Source organism: Bombyx mandarina, chromosome A1, assembly GCF_030267445.1.
Source record: "Bombyx mandarina strain Sakado chromosome A1, ASM3026744v2".
Taxonomy (NCBI): domain Eukaryota; kingdom Metazoa; phylum Arthropoda; class Insecta; order Lepidoptera; family Bombycidae; genus Bombyx; species Bombyx mandarina.
Genome location: NC_143234.1, coordinates 12034352 through 12054551, shown reverse-complemented (window position 1 = coordinate 12054551; position 20200 = coordinate 12034352). Strand labels below are relative to the sequence as shown.

The 20200-nt window shown below is 41.2% G+C and overlaps 1 protein-coding gene across 1 annotated transcript in view; it reads left to right on the top strand.

The window, feature by feature from the left end:
- Positions 1–20200, top strand: part of LOC114247021 (GTPase regulator associated with FAK) — a 67681-nt gene that overhangs the window by 45362 nt on the left and 2119 nt on the right. The window contains exons 11-16 of the mRNA XM_028179814.2: positions 32–225; positions 840–945; positions 2003–2212; positions 18356–18398; positions 19042–19156; positions 19482–19578. Of these exons, the coding sequence (XP_028035615.2) occupies positions 32–225; positions 840–945; positions 2003–2212; positions 18356–18398; positions 19042–19156; positions 19482–19578 (765 nt within the window). The remainder of the gene's footprint in view (positions 1–31; positions 226–839; positions 946–2002; positions 2213–18355; positions 18399–19041; positions 19157–19481; positions 19579–20200) is intronic.

Sequence of the window (20200 nt, the reverse complement as noted above, 5' to 3'; positions counted from 1 at the left end):
CGGCGACTGACCCGACCGTGTGTTGCCGCAGGGTGGCGGGCGTGGCGTCCAAGGTGTCGCGGCTGGTGGCGTGCGCCGCGCCGGGCCGCCGCCTGCCGCCCGCGCTACACGACCCGCTGGAGTGGGAGACCAAGACCCTGACCTCCGCGCTCAAGAGCTACCTGCGCGCGCTGCCAGACCCGCTGCTCACCCGCGCGCTGCACGACCGCTTCATCGCCGTCGTCAGTCAGTACACTGCTCCTCGCACTGCAACTAGATGATAAGTATCGGTGGTCACCGTCGTCACCTACTGCGTCACCGACTGTACTCGGAGAGCTCCGGGGAGTGGCGCTCCAGACGTTGCGTGGGAAACCGTTGAATATAAGTTGTAACTTTATTATAGATATTTTCATAGGGATGTCATTAGTCAATGATAAATGAGAGAGAAAGCAAGAGAGGGTGAGAGAAAGAGCGAGAGAGAGTGAGATAGAGGGAGAGAGAGAGTATTGAGTGGGAAGGCGAGATGCCACTATTATTATCTCACTAACGTGTACCGAACACTGTATTCATTTACTTAAGCGTTTTGATAAATGTCTATTATTTGAAACGGTAATGTAACGCAAAGAATGGCGAGGTTGTGTAGTTATACATTGCGTGTATTATAAAATGCAAGATTTTTGTTCAGAAGTTCCCCTTTCGTAGTACGAATTCTTGCGCGGTAGAGTTTTATCACGTAATGCATTAGCGTGTCGCGTGACGCGTGACGCTAGCCGCGTGACGCGTGACGCTAGCCGCGTGATGCGTGACGCTAGCCGCGTGTCGCGTGACGTGCGCCGCGTGACGCGTGCCGTGTGCCGCAGAGTGCGAGAGGCGGGCGGAGCGCGCGGCGGGCGTGTGCGAGCTGGTGCGCGCGCTGCCGCCGCACAACCGGGACATGCTGCTGCTGGTGCTGGCACACCTGCGCAAGTACGGTTTTTTTTTTTTTTTTTTATTGCTTAAATGGGTGAACGAGCTCACAGCCCACCTGGTGTGAAGCGGTTACTGGAGCCTATAGACATCTACAACGTAAATGCGCCACACACCTTGAGATATAAGTTCTAAGGTCTTAAGTATAGTTACAACGGCTGCCCCACCTTTCAAACCGAAACGCATTACTGCTTCCTGGCAGAAATAGGCGGAGTAGTGGTACCTACCCACGCGAACTTACAAGTGGTCCTACCACCAGTAAAACGTGCTGCCGGCTAATACACACGCTGTCACTGAACGCACCTTAGAGCCCTTGCCCACGACGACTTTTTGTAGCGATACAGTAGCTATACTATCGCGCGTTCTCATCCATACAGCAGCGATGCTGCCGCTGGATGTGTACCTTCGCCCAGATTCTGTATCGCTACTATCGCGATGCTGTCGCGATTCAGGATCTACCTAGAAATGTTTGTAAGCGTTTACAGCGATACAGTCGCGCGTTTGCATCGCTTCTGTCGCACGTTACAAATGCGACTAACGCGCGATAGTAGCGATGCAGAAGCTCGCTTACAAAACGCGCGACAGTCATGCTGCAGAAAGTCGCCGTGGGCGGGACTCCTTAGGCTTTAAGGTTAAGCGAATACCAGCCTTGGGACGTTAACATAAAGCCTCAATTTGGGAAACAACGAAGAAACAAATCCCGCTGACCGATACGATCGTTCTAATGATACGTACTTAACTCGTGTTCATGGATGACTTTCGCAGTGAAGTAAAGTAGTACAATTGTATACTTGATGTGATTACTGTTGCTAGAGCGCGGTGTACTACCGTCCTAACTTTATTTTATTGCTTAGATGGGAGGACTAGCTCAAGCCTGGTGTTATGTGGTATTACCGGAACCGATAGATAGTAACAATTTAAATACCATCATTGACCTTGAGACATGTGTCCAAGTCTCAGTTCTACGGTACACCAGCTGCTCCACTCTTCAACACCCCTCAATCCGGAAGGCATTACTGCTTCAGGCCACTCATTTGTGTTGACTGTTGAACACCAGGGTAGCGGCGAAGAGCGATAAGAACCTAATGTCGGAGTCGAACCTGGCGGTCTGCTTCGGGCCCACGCTGCTGAGGCCGGAGCGGGAGACGGTGGCCTCCATACTGGAGCTCAAGTTCTACAACGTGCTGGTGGAGACCATGCTCGAGAACTACGACGAGATCTTTGAGGCCGGCCCCCCCGCCCCGCCCGCGCACAACGGCCTGCTCAGGTCAGTGGAGCTGCCCGTGGGCACAATACGCATACGTCGCGCTTAGAGTCGCTAATACCTTTGAGGCGGTAGCTATCACAAGATATCTGAAAGATGCCTGAACCTCGCTTACGGCATTTCCAATATAAGCCTGCATATATACAAGTTCCGAACAATAACATTCGGACCGTCGGTCTACCGAGCAATACCACCCACTTGGTGGAAGATCTACCCTTCGTCTTTATACCTACACCTTGAACGATATACCTATATGACACAATCTGGTCAAGAGGTTGAACTGACTTGACAATTTGCGCACGCGTTAATGACCGATGGCGATGCAATATTTTTTTAAGATAGCGTAACGACAACTTGAAGATCTTCCACAGAGCTGGTGATATTGCTCGGAGGACCATCAACCCTTTTTTTGCCTACCTATCCTGGTATCCTCGAGGGGCTATGTCAGGTTCACCGAGCGTGTAGGCGAGCTCGCAGGGCTCATCCTAGCGAATTTGCTAACACTAGTCCTAGCAAGGGCTGTGCTTCGCAGAATCTACCACAGGATCGGAAACGCCACCCACTAAGAAAATCCGGCGAGAAACTCAGTGGGCTGTCGAAATGTTGCTGTTCGGAACTTGTATATATTCAAGCTTATCTTGAAAATGTCGTTAGCGAGATTCAGGCATCCGTGAAATATGTTGTGCTCTGCAACGGCTATCGCCACAGATTTATTAATTGGGTCCAGATCAGGATAATTATTGCACCAACTCGAGTTTGTATTTATATTAGAGTGTTTTGGCAAGAAAATCAACCCTAAGCCACTAAAAATACGAGTTGTGTTTATGTCATAGTATAATACTCAGTACACCCTAATGGAACCAATGATAAAGTGTCTATGTTGCCCTGTGTTTTATTTTTGAAAAGATTCATTAAACTAGCATCCATAAGCTTCTAATATAGAAAATATACATTCAGTTTGAATTTATTTAAAAATACACGAGCAGACCCGGCCACACGTTGCTGTGGCTAAGGTTTTTGTTTCTAAATAACACGCGGCCGGCTATGCTAATACCAAAAATTGACAAAGTAAGAACAATTTGATTTCACTGTATTGCGTTTACTACGAAATAAATTTTACTTGTAATTTGGCCTCAGCAACACGTGGTGTTTATGCCATTAAATTGTAGCTTATATGAAACGTTGGTATTTTTAACACAGCGCCATCTATGAGATATTAATGTCAGACAGTATTACAGTTGTCTGTAAAAACTGATTTTAGGCGCCATCTGTTTTAGACTTATGAAACTTACAATTAATAACAATAATCAACTTAAGAAATAATTCTATTGTTAATTAATAAATATTGCGACCATTAAATAAAATCGAAATAAAAATCATCCCATGGCCTAAGTTGGAACAAAACACATATTTAAAAAAAAAAAAAAATCGGTTCAGTAGTTTAGGTGTCCATCGCGGACAAAATACGTGACACATAATTTATATATATTAAGATTATCATACGGATTTTTAGCTTGTCGTGATTGTATATTAAACAAGTTTTCTTTTAATTTAAATTCCTTTCGCGTCTGATTCTGATATGGCTCATGATTGAACTCCTCTCCAACGCGTTCCTTTTGGTAAGAGTTGAGTAGAGTGGTCATCGTGGCCTAATTGATAAGTTGCTCGGTGTTTGTTCACCCACTTTGTCGTATTTAAATAATAACTTGGATCGTTTTCTAGAATTTATTAATATTTACTTTAATGAGACACAAACAATTGATAGAAGTTTTACAGCAGTAATGGAGGGAAAATGCAATGACACAGATTATGCTGATGAGATAGTGTACGGACAAGCGCGCACATTATATTGCATACGGATGTATTTTATATCAAAGTCATTAATTTTTCGAGTCAGTTTTAATTCACTAATTTTAATTCAACTTTATTAAAACTTATACTATTATACTACTTCTATTTCTATTTTTATTTATTTATTTATTTCAGAAAAAATCCATAAAATAATAATAATACAATAGTCAGCACACAAACAGTTCAACAATACAAATAGAAAATGAACAATATACTAATTCAATTAATTAAATATACAAAGGAAATGAATTAGAAACACACAATTATATCAATACAGTAGTAACCACTCTATGTCAATATATCTATTATACTACTTCTATTTTTTAGTTGGATTTTCTATAAAAGCGTATTTTGTTAGTTTTTTTAAACTATTATTTATTTTTCTTATCATCTAAACAGCCACCAATCAGTATACGCATATCAGTAAACAATTACTCAATATTGGAGTAGTTATCATTATCACAACAGAGGGTTGTGTGGACAAACCGTTCAGATCGATTATACAAACTCAACACTCGGAGTATTCATTTCATAATTTTCCCCTATATTTATGCTGGTAGCCTGTTAGGCCATTCCAGCTACGCCAGGACGGGTGAGCTCACGGGCTCAATCTGAGAGAATTTGCTAATACTAGCCCTAGCATGGTCATGTTGCACGCAGGGATACCAGCAATTTGGAACGCCTTGTGGTGACCGGTAAAATAGAGGGAAAAAGGCCTAGGGGTAGAGGTCCCAAACGATGGTCGGACCAAATAGCGGAGGAACTGAGGGTATCTGTCAGCGATGCACTCCATCGGGCTGGAGGACGAGATCGATGGAGACAGCTGGTTGACGGAATCGGACGGAGTCACGATCCTCAGCAGTGAGGGACCGATCGAAGAGAGAGCCCTAGCAAGAGTAGTGCTTTGTAGAATTAATCAACCACCGAATCGGAATCGCGACCCACTGAGAGGATCCGGCGAGAACCTCAGTGGGATTGCCTCTACGATGTAGGAGGACTAGTGAAATTGTCAATTGGATCGCTAAACAATTATTGTTCTTCTAGTTTGAAGGGTCGGGACGTCCATTGTACTATATAATTGTGATTTTATCCACAAGTCTGACGGCGGTTCGTTGCGTTCGTTTTGTTGATGTCTATGGATTTTACGAACACTTAATACTAGATGGACCGTGAGATCGTCTACGCGCTGTAGCTAGAAATTAATTGTGAGTGAAATTATGTTGCCGGAACACATCACAGCGCCTTGACAAGCCCCAATTACATTCAATCTCAATATGTATGTCAGGAAACAGTTACAATTTACGATCTTATTCGCAGTGATGGATTTAGGTTTGATGCCGCCCCGGGACCTGTTTATCGCGCCGCCCTGAATGTTGCAAGTAAATTTTAATTCAATCTTTTTATTTTATATTTAAAATAGCATTATAATTTATTATGAAAATTTATCTGAACTCATTTTCAAAGGAATTTCAAAGGACAAATTTCTTTACTTTCATTAGTCTCTGAAAATTTTTCATTTAAAAAATTTTACCGCCCCTTAAATCATGCCGCCCTAAGCCCGGGCCTCACGGGCCTAGACTAGTGAATCCATCACTGCTTATTCGAATGGTCGCATCCGTGATGCAGTTCGATTAAAAATTCTCTCGATTATTTACAATAGATTCCGTCAATCGTCGTCAATGTATAATCGGATAAGAGAGATTTGTAGCGTGAAACATTTTTGATTAGACTTGTGCGCAACATTACAATTTTGTAGAGACCTAAGTATACCCGCATATTTTTTTGTGAGGTACCTGACGTTTTTTACTGGTGGTAGGACCTTTTGTGAGTCCGCACGGGTAGGTACCACCGCCCTGCCTATTTCTACCGTGAAGCAGTAATGCGTTTCGGTTTGAAGGGGGGGGCAGCCGTTGTAACTATACTGAGAACTTAGAACTTATATCTCAAGATGGGTGGCGCATTTACGTTGGGCTGTGAGCTGTCCAACCATCTAGCAATAAAAAAAAACCTACTTTTTAAAAAAAAAGGCTAACATTTTTTACAAAATGCTTAAAATTAAGTTCAGGACTAAAACGATTAATACTGGTTTCATTACTGGTCCAATTAACTCTGGGTGCGGTCGATATCTAGACGACCACATCATTATTCCAATACTCTACATACGTGTTGTTGTATATGTGTTCCCCTAATACGTCCGAACTTACTACGTACGCTTTAACGTTGTAATCTGTAAACTTCAAATGCCAAGCCAAGGTGGCCTGTACATGTATGAGCTTGTTTCCGAAGCGAGCAACACCGAAAAGGACTTTTTTACTGGTGGCAGGACCTCTTGCGAGTCCGCGCGGGTAGATACCACCACCCTGCCTATTTCTGCCGTGAAGCAGTAATGCGTTTCGGTTTGAAGGGTGGGGCAGCTGTTGTAACTATACTGAGACCTTGGAACTCATATCTCAAGGTGGGTGGCGCATTTACGTTGTAGATGTCTATGGGCTCCAGTAACCATTTAACACCAAGTGGGCTGTGAGCTGTCCAACCATCTAAGTAATAAATAAATAAATAAATAAATAAAAGAAGAAAAAAACAGTTCCTAACCCCCGGGAGCACGTTGTACCATCTGTCGCGTGCGTGACGTACTCGCAAGTCGTCCTTCTCACTCTGCACATAAATCTCATATCCTTTCCTTTCGTATTCAATACGTTTTAATTCGAACGTCCGGGATATTCAATATCGGTTCGCGTTTAAGGACCTCTACGTCAAAGGACCTTGTTTTAGAACGATTTTTTATTGGAAATCATCGTTTTTTTTTATTGCTTAGATGGTGGACGAGTTCACGGCTCACCTGATGTTAAGTGGTTATCGCACCCCATAGACATTTACAACGTAAATGCTGCTACCCACCTTGAGACATGAGAACACAGTTTTTACAGTACAACAGCTGCCCCGCCATTCAAACCGAAACGCATTACTGCTTCACGGCAGAAATAGGCAGGGTGGTGGTACCTACCCGTGCGGACTCACAAGACGTCCTACGACCAGAAATGACTGATATTTGTTCAAAATAGGTAACTAATAAACTTTGTTTTGAGCAGTCGAAATTACGTCCTCATTAGAACATTAAGAATGTTAAATTGGGAAAGTATAATAATACGGGCTTTCATTATTTATAGGAGATATTTACTATAAAACTAGAGGTCCCGCAGTAGTCGAAATTCGACTATAATAAATAATTAATTGGAATTGTAAGTTTGTACACTATTATGATTGTATTTTATACTTCTATAATCACAAATTTCGCCAAGGCTACACTATAAAAAAATTAATAAAGACAAACAATATTTAATCTATTCTCAATTTGACAACAGACGTCAAGAACAAAAGTTTGACAATAAATAGTATGCATGCGTGTGTGCGTCAAATACATGGTATGTAGTGTGTGTAATGTTTTCTTTATTGATTTAATGTATATTTTATGCATTATTTTAAAAAAATATTAACATTGTGCACTTCTTCTCTATATTCTCTATAAGCGTGGAAAATTTCATACTCCTCCGTCCGCGCAATTTTCGTTAAAAGGGATACAAAGTTTTTGCTTCACGTATTAATATATAGATATACATAGTGCGAAGTTCTAGCAAAAAAGTGAAAACTTCATCTATTTTGTTTAACGTTATTTTATTATGGATTACAAAGATCCAACCACGTCTGTTTGTATCAACCCTGTTCTCTGTTTTGTATAATCTGACTAATCAATGGAAGTGATTTAACTATAATTAAGTGCGTATACAACAATTATCCCCTACTCCAAACACGAGCGAGAATTACTGAGACAACAGCTAAATAAATTCGTACTAAAAACTCGAGACTGCTGTTTGTTTTTTTTTTTCGTTCCGAACATTTACGTCATAGACAATGAATCGAAATCCGTTGGGTCCCGAAATCGTAACGGCCGCGTGACATCGGACAATGCCTCTAGAATGAATACGAAGGTATGGAGCTTAAGATATTATAATGATAGATGGGCAGGGTCGGACTCGGTCTTCGCAAACGGGGGGCGATGCCACATCAGTCGCACGATATCTACGGGTCGACCATAATGCACGTCACTGCGAGTGCGTATCTGAATCGCTCAAGATTATTATTTAGATATATAATTTATAAATATTAGCTTGTGAAGGCCACTGTTAAATTTTTATTTTTTATTGCATAGATGGGTGGACGAGCTCACAGCCCACCTGGTGTTAAGTGGTTACCGGAGCCCATATAAATCGATACAACGTAAAAGCCGCCACCCACCTTGAGTTATGTTCTAAGGTGTCAGTATAGTTACAACATCTGCCCCACCCTTCAAACCGAAACGCATTACTGCTTCACTGCAGTAATAGGCGAGCTGGTGGTACCTACCCGTGCGGACTCACTAGAGGTCCTCCCACCAGTAAATGGCGAGTATATAACGATTATTCCCGGGAGAAGTGATCCACTAACGCAGATTGAACGTGCATAGAAAAGTTAACTCTTTACTGGGTATTTTTTGTTAAACAAAAAATGTTAATATCATCGCATTTAACATTATTCGATGCTCCAAATAGTCCGCGATCATTAAGCGTATTCGTTATTCATATGAGATTAAAAGAAACAAAAATAAGGATAACATTTTGAAATTTTAACTCCACGATGTAATATTATAAAATCGTAACAGAAGATTTTTACAAAACACAAAAATGAGAAGTGGTGTAGAGATATAGACTCCTAAAACTCTCTACTCTTTGTCCATTTTTGCGCGTTAGTGTTATTTTGAAGATAATTTCTTCAACCCCCCCAATTCAGTACCTAAGTACGTTCAGTGAAGTCAAGGAACCCCGCGCTGGGAGGCTGCGCGCGTCCGACAGATGTTGCCGCAAAAAAAGAAAAGAAAAAGCAACTCGTTACAAAAACAAAAAAAAAAAGCGAAACGTCGCGTCGCCTTGTTATCTGCGCCTCCGCCCCGGCTCCCTTCACTTATCTTATACCTTTCATTACAGTAACATCTGGCCCTGTTATTTTCTTTATTGGATTTAAATACTGCTTACGTGTTCCAATTTTAAGTCGTCGCGGCCTAAAGGATAAGACGTCCGGTGGATTCGTCTTGAGCGATGTACCAGTGTTCGAATCCCGCAGACGGATACCAATTTTTCTAATGAAATACGTACTCAACGAATGTTCACGATTGACTTCCACGGTGAAGGAATAACATCGTGTAATAAAAATCAAACCCACAAAATTATAATTTGCGTAATTACTGGTGGTAGGACCTCTTGTGAGTCTGCGCGGGTAGTTATCACCACCCTGCCTATTTCTGCCGTGAAGCAGTATTGCGTTTCGGTTTGAAGGAGAGGGCGGGCAGCCGTTGTAACTATACTGAGATCTTAGAACTTATATCTCAAGGTGGGTGGCGCATTTACGTTGTAGATGTCTATGGGCTTCAGTAACTACTTAACGCCAGGTGGGCTGTGAGCTCGTCCACCCATCTAAGCAATAAAAAAGCTTAGTTTTTACCTATTCGCTGGTAGTCAAAGGGACTATTCCGGATTCTCGCGGACGGGTAGGCGAGCTCACGGTCTCAACCTGAGAGAATTTGGTAGTACTAGGTCCTAGCAAGAGCAGTGCTTCGCAGAATCTAATACAGTATCGGAATCGCGACCCACTGAGAAGATCCGGCGAGAAACTCAGTGGGCTGTGTTTATGGGGTGGGTCGCGATTAAGAGTTTCTCGTTTGGTTCATAGGATTTGAAGAGGTGCGGGAACTAATTTTACATATTTCACTTTGTTTCTTCCATTATCAAACTGTGAACGTGAATAAGCTTTATAAAGCCGTGTTGCTAGTTCAATTAAAACTGTCTAAAATATGTAGGGCATGAGCATCCGTGAACACGACGGGACGTCAATAAGAAAATTAAATAAAAAATTTAATCAACAATTAACAACGATTTATACCTTTCTTTTAACAAATAAGTTCTAAAATTTTAGAATGTATTTTTAATATGAGTCACTAAAGATCTATGTTATTGTATGTACGAGTATGATATTTGGTTAACATAGTATACATTTTGGTTCCAAATGACGTCAGAACGTAACAAAGTTGATCTATTTGTTTCGAATACGGCAAAGTAGTCATGTGTTCCCGATTTTAATGGTGTGATAGCCGTTCTATAACTGGGGTAGCGTGATGTCTATGGACTCCTTTAATCATCCAACACAAGGAGGCGCGAGAACCCGTACACTCAAAAAAAAAACAGCGAATCTTCATTGATTTTAACTTCTATTTACAGAGAGTGTATTAAAGTATCTCGTGTTATATTTTTCTACAACTGTTCAGTTCTAATAATTTAGTAATAACCTATTGACCTGTTGGTTAAAAACGAAAGAAAACCGGTCCGCAACGATTCTCATTAGCGCGCCTTCTTTGTAAATATTCATAAATCCGGTAAAAGTTCGCTTCGCTGCTGTGAATCCATTGATAAAGCCCAAAGATTTTTCGTAAACAAATGAATTTTTTTTTACGTTACCTTAAGGCTTCGTCAAACAGAACGCGTACTTAGCGCTGCGTTTTATCGTCGCGCTCTTTTCATGTCACACAAATTGACTAGACGAGCCCAACGCTCCTTGACGCAACGTAACATTCGCCAAATCATAGTGCCTTTCGATAGCAGTCTGAAAGTTTAAAAGTATTAAGATGTCGAGTGATTTGATTCTGATGCGGCATTGTATAAGCATGGGTCTTTTCTAATTAATTCAATCAATTTTTCGGGCATTATCACATTCACTCGGACGCTAAAATAAAATTTGTAAACAATTACAACGCCTGACGTCAAAGTGTCCTAACGCCCCGACAGAGTGTTGCGTACCTATAGCGCTGGCGTTCTGTTTGACAGTACATTGCCACAGTACATACAACATATCTCGGTGTCATAGCGCGCCGTCAGTTTAGCGTTCTGACGCGCGCTAATTATGTATGTGTTATGTTTGACGAAGCCTTAAACTGACGGGCAGAGCTCACTCTGGATCTGGTCTTAAACTACCGTCCGAACAACTGAATTGCAAATCGAAGCACAACCAGATACTATTAACACTTACTGGTGGTAGGACCTCTTGTGAGCCCGCACGGGTAGGTACCACCACCCCGCCTTTTTCTGCCGTGAAGCAGTAATGCGTTTCGGTTTGAAGGGCGGGGCAGCCGTTGTGACTTACTTGAAACCTTAGAACTTATATCTCAAGGTGGGTGGCGCATTTACGTTTTAGATGTATATGGGCTCCAGTAACTACTTAACACCAGGTCGGCTATGAGCTCGTCCACCCATCTTAAGCAATTAAATATATACATATAGAGATTCAGTAGCGCTACCATCTGTTGTTGTTATCAATTGCTTTCTATACCACCGTTAAGGAATGGGCAGGATAATGATACGAATCCGCGTGGACTTGCAGCACCCTGTATCAGTCAAAACTAATGGAAACTTTTTGTCGTCATGCAAAAAAAGTTTTGTTTGCGAAAGTCGTGTTTCGTTAAAGCTCTTGACGTGAATTCTGTAAACAAAATCCGGAAGTCTTTGTCTTCGCTTTAAAATTGCGTTCGAAAGACGCAGAGGCAATAAAGTCCTGGTCATAGACAACGGTTCCTCTTTTGTATGTTTTATCTATTGACCTGCCCTAGGTATTGTTAAGTAATAACGTATTGGTTTTGTGTTAACACCTTTTTTTTTGTTACAAGTTATTGTCAGACATCTTTGAGTTGTAAATAATTTATATGTTCACTTAGCTAGTTTTTAGTTTTCTTTTGTTTTGTAACGTTTAAAGAAATCAGGCGTGATTTGATTTAGAAAACACAACGAATCATTGTATTTTATCGTTTATAGGATAGTTAAATCTGTGCAGTCGAAGAAAAAGTCGCAAACATTGCTCTCCGGACAGATGCTGGGTCCCTAATTGTGTGTTGTACTGGTGGTAGGACCTCTTGTGAGTCCGCACGGGTAGGTACCACCGCTCCGCCTATTTCTGCCGTGAATCAGTAGTGCGTTTCGGTTTGAAGGGTGGGGCAGCCTTTGTAACTATACTGAGACCTTAGAACTTATATTATCTCGGGGTGTGTGGCGCATTTACGTTGTAGATGTCTATGGGTTCCAGTAACCACTTAACACCAGGTGGGCTGTGAGCTCGTCCACACATCTAGGTAATAAAAAAAAAATGAGGTCAAAGTCAACGCGTTGAATATTTCTATAGGTGTTTGGATAATAATTTCTCCGCGCTACCTCCATTGCAAATAATTTCTATCTGCACTCCCATAGTGCAAAAACATGCCCCCATCAACAGTATACCAGTTAATTCTCTAAAGTTCTTAAAGGCAAGACATCTGCTATTATTGAAGCCTTATTAGTCTCCGCAGTCCGGAGAATGTTAAGGCTAAAAGGGTGACATGTGTGTATGACCACGGCGTTTGTGGCTTTAGTTGTTGAAGCGTTTAATGGCGATTAAATTTTCACCTTTACTGGAGACATTTTGGATTAATTGGTTAAGCAAAGAATAGTTGATCAAATTTCTCATTAGTTAAATTTTGCGACATTTACCTTTTTAATTAAAGGTCCGTTTTATTTGTTATCAGTATCAACAATTTGATGTTTTTAATTGAAATCAAATCCGCAAAATTATAATTTGCGTAATTATTGGTGGTAGGACCTCTTGTGAGGCCGCACGGGTAGGTACCACCGCCCTGCCTATTTCTGCCGTGAAGCAGTAATGCGTTTCGGGTTGAAGGGTGGGGCAGCCGCTGAAACTATACTTGAGACCTTAGAACCTCAAGGTACGCGGCGCATTTACGTCGTAGATGTCTATGGGCTCCAGTAACCACTTAACACCAGGTGAGCTGTGAGCTCGTCCACCCATCTAAACAATAAAAAAAAACTTCAATTAAATTTACATCATTCAAACATCTGAAGAAATGTTTTTGTTACGATATTTTTCCAAATTTATATCTTAAATGGTAAAGTTGCGAAAATGTCGCTTAAACCAAATAGCCTTTCACCGGTCGATATGTAATTCAAAGTTTTAAAAACACTCACCTATATAGTTAAGATAATCAAACGAGAACATTCTTCTCGCGTAATTTGCAAAAAGAAAAAAGCCAACAAACCTTAACGTACTTGAAGTGAATGCAATAAAACCGAACGCGGAGGTTGCGTACCGCTGGATCGGCTCCGAAGCCCTACGGAGATAAGAATGCGGCCGGCAGCTGTCTCGCGGTATGCGCACCTGCCGCCTTGCGTCTCTGGGCCCGTCTCTCTAGTGCACTGTGCCTGCGAGATGTATTCAGCCCATATGCCATTATAAGGTTGGGCATCGCGCACGGTTAGCAACGTGTCTGACGCTCATTCAAGAGTTTGTAAGTTCGATACTGTATATAGTTAATTGTCTTTAATCATACCGCATACCCGATCCGGTAGACCGAATGGTCACACGTCATTACGGATCCTCCCGATCCATTAACGGTGCTTTTAAGCACCACAAGCACCGGTCTCCGTCCTCGTGGAACCCGTCGCTTGCGACGAAGGGCTCGACGTGCGAATTAACCCATAGACACAGCCCACTGAGTTTCTCGCCGGATCTTCTCAGTGGGTCGTGATTCCGATCCGGTAGTAGATTCAGCAAAGCACTGCTCTCGCTAAGGCTAGTGTTAGCAATTCTCTCAGGTCGGTTCGCGTGAGGTTGGAAATAGCCTCTTAGGCTACCAACGATTATGTCGAGATTCATTCGCGAAGCATAGGCTCTTGAGTTGTTAGGTCTCCATCGGAGGCGCTCGGGCAGTTGTTAGCAAATCCCAACCCTCCTGGCTGAGCCTTTGCTCGCCCACCTGTCCTGGTGAAACTGGAAAGGCCCATGGGCCACCAGTAATCTTTCAGTCATAAAAAAAAACGAATAGGTAGGGAGGAGAGAAAGATGTATTGCGTAAATAAACTGCTTTATATAAACTGTCTTCATTTTTACTCACTCAGGAGCATACCTGCAGGTAGCTTAAATACTAAGACTAAAAATGCTTTGTAATCGCTAAATTTTTAGATAGGATTTTATTTTAAGTTCATGTTCCTATTCAAAGAACAACAGAAAAGGTTTTTTTTTCTGAATGCACACGTTGAATTTTTTTTTCTTCTCTTTCATTATCCCAAGATGTTCTTGTGCCATCCAAGAATCGTAGTTTCGGGCAGGTGTCGAACACACGTGTCCCGCGCATCTGTCGTCGTGCGCCAATCACGCCGCCCCACCGACTTATAAATACCGTGCTCATCCCGGCATTACTTTATTTCGTGTCTTGTTCACGACGCGGCAGCTTTGCATACGGCATTTTTTGTTTTTGTGTTTTAAAGTGAATTCGGCGTTCGTAATTGCGTGTTTTTGATTTTGTGTCTCGGTTCACAGTGAGTCTCTTGTCGAAATGATCATCTGCCTGTCAGGATTTGTGATTGCCGGGTTAGTAGTATATTTGTGTTTAGTGATAGTTTGTATATATATTGTCGTTTGCGGGAAACTCAACTCAACAATATTAATAATTTAAGTTAGAATGCCTTAGACATTAAGTCTGCTAATGTAAATTTGATCATACATGAAGTGTAATAAATAAATAAAACGTATAGAGTCTGAAGCTTAAAGTTGAAAGCTCTAATTGTTTTATGTTGTCTTGGTACTGAACATTTCGAGGGCTGTTTGGTTTAAGCGACACTTTTGCAATTTTACAGCCATTTAAAGTTAAAAATTTTGGAATAATATCATAACAAAATAACTTCTTCGGATACTTGATTGGAGTAAACTTAATTGAAGTTCAATTAAAAACATCGAACTGTTGATGTTAATACCAAATAAAGCACACCTTTAGTTACAAAGATATGTCGCGTATTAAGCGAAATGCCGCTTAAACCGAATGGCCTTTCACCCCCTCGATTTATTGTTGAGACTTGGTTGTTCTTTTATTTAATGTTGAGGTGAAGACGGAAGAGCCCCTTGTTAAAATATACGCTTTATTAAAATGGAAACAACAACAAAAAAAATTATACTCCCACTTTAAATAATTTATATTCACTGTTATCACAAAAAGGTGGTTTAAGAATTGGCAACTCGCGATGCAAAATGCGTTTACGAAATATCAAGTTTATTTTTAAACCAGCGACTCGCCCTCACTTCGCTTCGGAAACATTAAATTTTATTATTGATAGCTGAGTCCCGCGATGTTTGCCGCGGTTATTATCGTACCGCGGGTGACGCCGCAGGGCGAAGCCTAAGCGAAAAAAGTAGCCTAAGTTACTCCTTATATCACCAGCTACCTATCAGTGAAAGTCTCGTCAAAATCAGTTCCAGAGATTAGCCAGAACAACAGACAGACAAAAATTGTAAAAAATGTTATTTTTGTGTATGTACCGTATTCATAATATGCATGTAGTACGGTTATTTCAATATTACAAACAGACACTCCAATTTTATTTATATGTATAGATGTCATCTGCTAATTATTAAGAACCAGTGCCGCAGAGGCTTTAAGACTTCGAATCTAATTCGATCAAATATAGATTATTCAGTTTGAGTATTTGTACTAAATCGTGGTACTTTGTTAAAGCAAAATCAATCTATTCCAATTGATATAAAGTCGATTTTGAATGTAGAAAATAGCACGGATACAAACGTATAAATGTGCCGAGTAATGTACAATCATTAGGAATCAGATCATCCACATACTTCTAAATCATGAACTTTCTTTGTGGCTCTAGTATTGTCGATTTGGGCGACCGTGAACACTTTCCATCAAATAAGCCTCATATTGTTAAACAAGCTTAAAATTGTATGCTTAAATTGTGCAATAAAAAAACTATAATATGAATAAATTTAATGTTTTATCTAATGTCATATGGTAATAGGAAATTTTCAACTAAATTATCTATGTAAATGTTATGTTGTTTGAATAACAAATTTATCCAATTACTATTTAATTACATGTACATACATATTTGAATCACCTAACCCAAACATTAGCCCGCTGTTTCTCGCCGGATCTTCTCAGCGCGTCGCGATTCCGATCCGGTAGTAGATTCATTCGTGAAGCAGCTACTCTTGAGTTGTTAGGTCTCCTTTGGAGGCGCTCGGGTAGCTGTTAGCAAATCCCACCCCTCCTGGCTGAGCCCTTTCTCGCCCACCTGCCCTGGTAAAACTGGAAAGGCCTCAGGCCACCAGTAATCTCTCAAACATAAAACATATTATAATCGCGAGTTCAGTGTTTTAATTTTGTATCTACATTTTTTTTATTGCTTGGATGGGTGGACGAGCTCACAGCCCACCTGGTGTTAAGTGGTTACTGGAGCCCATAGACATCTACAACGTAAATGCGCCACCACCTTGACATATAAGTTCTAAGAGAGATCTACATAATTATGTGCACGCATTTAAAATCCGTATACATATTTTTATACTAGTTGCAGACCGCTACTTGGCCCGCGTGGTCAAAGAAAAGATGCTAGTGTAATCCCCCGTATCAATTACATGTTTTTTCGGAATATATGGTAAAATCTCACACACCTGACCTAATATCAACGTTTTTAAAAAAAAAAACATATAAATCCGTTGTTTTGTTTCGACGTGAGAGAAGGACAAACAATCCCACTTTCAAATTCAAATATAGGAAGTTACCCAGCTATGAAGATAGACTTTGCCACTTTCATTTAGACTCTCTTCTAAACCGGAGAAAACTAATGGGGGGTATATTTCTGTACAAATTAATTCATGGAATAACCGACACACCTAATCTATTAACCCAGATAAAAATATCAGCACCTAAGTACCTACCAAGAACGAAGAAATATAAACCGTTTATAAGAAAGCCCGCTCGTTCGAATTTAGGTGCTTACTCTCCCTTAAACAGAATCCTTTGGGACTACAATAATGTCCACGGCAGCGCGGTCTCCGTCAATGTTCCTTCGGAGTTGTCCGATTGCGCTGAACTTATTGTAAGTGAAATAGATGTTTTTTCTGATTGTCTCACTACTTACAGGAAAAATCTGTCGCGGATCATCTCCCAATTAAATTAATCTTAAGCAATGAATGAAATGTATTCAAATCTTAGCTGTATATTTTTTTTATTTTTGATGTTAATGCACTGTCGATTGCACCTATAATTGAGGTGACATCTGCCATGAACTTTTGTCAATTTGTCAATGTTTTGTATTGATGATCACTTTGTTGGTGCGACTTAATAAATAAATAAATAAATATTATTGGATATATGGATTAAATATGTGGGTAGCCTTTTGCAGTGTCGTCCAGCCATGACTCGTGCAATTACACCTGTGATTACGGGACGAACACTGATAACTTCAATATGCTAAAGACTATTTGATTTACAGGAGAGCTATTCAAATTTTTAAAATATGGAAAATATAATTATAACAAAAAAAAACTTTTTTTGTTATTTGAACGGGATAACCTTAATTGAAGTTCAATTACAAACATCGAACTGTTGATGCTGATACCAAATAAAACACACTTTTATTTACAAAGATAAATGTCGCTTGAACCAAACAGTATTTCACCCCTCGAAATGTGACCCCTACCAAGACAACGTAAAACAATTAGAGCTTTCAACTTTAAGCTTCAGACTACGTTTTTTATTTATTTATTTATTACAACTTCATGTATAATCAAATTTACATTAGCGGGCGTAATGTCTAAGGCATTCTCCACCAGACAACCAAAGATAGTGCAGAGTAAATAGTGGTAGGTGTAGTGAGTTTTTTTTTCATACTTAAATTTTTTATTAGATGATGACTAGGTATTTCTTTTTTTGATAAATTGTGTTTTTTAGAAATTATATTTAAATACGAATTACATATTGATAAAATGATGAAATATGAAAATGATCAAAATTATCGATAAAGTTGATTATTGAAAACCCGGATAAAACAACATTTTCTGAAAATAAATCGTCGCCCCCGAAATCCCCCGTATACTAAATTTTATGAAAATGTTTGGAGCCGTTTCCGAGATTCAGGTTATATATAATATATATACATATTTATATACAAGAATTGCTCTTTTAAAGATATAAGATAACATATTGTTCGTACTCTAAAATACGCTTCCTGGTTATCACATTTGAGCGACCATACACGCAGTTTGTAAAAGCGTAAGAATCGGTAATTAATGGTAATAATGTGGTTCTAATTAGAACGAGCTCTCTAGTAAGTAGCAGTGCGATTTTAACTAGAGCTAATTAGTCTGTTTCTTTTGTTACAGAACGTCGCCGACCGCGTTACCGACAGCGTCGAGGAATGATATCGTAAGCGACCATATGTTATTTTATTAATTTGGATGATTAGGACGTAGTCGTCGTGGCCTAAAGGATAAGACGTCCGGTGCATTCGTATGTAGCGATGCAACGGTGTTCGAATCCCGCAGGCGGGTACCAATTTGTCTAATGAAATACGTACTTAACAAATGTTCACGGTTGACTTCCACGTTCAAGGAATAACGTCGTGTAATAAAAATCGAACCCGCAAAATTATAATTTGCGTAATTACTGGTGGGAGGACCTCTTGTGAGTCCGCGCGGGTAGTTACCACTGCCCCGCCTATTTCTGCCGTGAAGCAATACTGCGTTTCGGTTTGAAGGGCGGTGCAGCCGTTGTAACTATACTTGAGACCTTAGAACTTATATCTCAAGGTGGGTGGCGCATTTACGTTGTAGACGTCTATGGGTTCCAGTAACCACTTAACACCAGGTAAAAAAGAAGTAGGCAGCGGCTTGGCTCTGCCTCTGGCATTGCTGAAGTCCATGGGCGACATTAACCACTCACCATCAGGTGGGCCGTATGCTCATCTGCCTATAAGGACAATAAAAAAAAAGGTGGGCTGTGTGCTCGTCCACACATCTAAGCAAAAAAAAAAATGCGATTTGTTAATGTGTATTTGTCTTTTCCCCAGAGCTTGGTAGGCGCGGGCGGCATAGCGGCCGGCGTGGGGCCCGGCGCGCGGTATTCGCCCCACCACCACCAGCTGCTGCAGCACTTCACCCACCCGCACCCCCTCGCTCATGCGGGTTAGTACGATAACGCACTTAGACAACTGAGCAGTGTTTCCACAGTGGGGGGAAATTCCCCATTTGAGGGGAAATTAGGGTCCATAGGGCGAGAAAAAGGGGAAGACATTAAAAGGGGAAATCATGGGTAAAATCTAAAATTGTTTTTAGTTACTACACTAGGGCCAAAAGTAAAAACTACAGCAGAAAAATTTTTGAGGGGAAAAAAGCCCTGAGATGGGGAATTTTGAATTGAGGCGTGGGGACAGGAAATCATTAAAGTGGAAACACTGCAACTGAGTGACTCCCGCGTGAGGCCGCCAGTAACTGTCCCGTCGTGTTGCAGGAGTGGGGCGCTCCAGCAGCAGCTCGGCCGAGTCGGTGTCCAGCGCGTCGCCCCCGCCCGGCGCCCCGGCCTCCGCCCTCCGCCCGCAACGCTGCACGTGAGTACCGCGCGCCCCGCTACACTGTATTTTTTTTATTGCCCTTGTAGGCAGACGAGCATACGGCCCATCTGATGGTGAGTGGTTACCGTCGCCCAGGGACTTCAGCAACGCCAGGGGCAGATCCAAGCCGCTGCCTACCGCTTCATACTCTCCACAAGCCTCGTTTGAAGAAGCACATGTCACAGCGGTCGGGAAGCACCGAGGAGGGGAGCTCATTCCATAGCCGGATGGTACGGGGCAAAAAAGACCTCTGGAAACGCACTGTGGATGAACGCAGCGGTTCCGGGTTGTATGGATGAACTCTGCTCCGATGGTGGGAGGTGCGAAGATAAAAAGGAGATGAAGCAATCATCTCAAACAATTCTTCAGAGCATTCCCCATGGAACATACGTGTATAGTACACCAGGGGTGGCTAACTTGTCTAGAACCAAGATTTACTGTCCACTGACGAAACACTGCCATCCACTAATGACATTTCTTGAAATTTAATGAATCAATGTAGTTCAGTATACAAAATTAAATAAATAATATGTTTTCTGCTATTAAAAAAAATACATACTCCTATAGACCGAATGGTAAACAGTGGACGTCGCCCAAAACACGTCATTACGGATCCTCC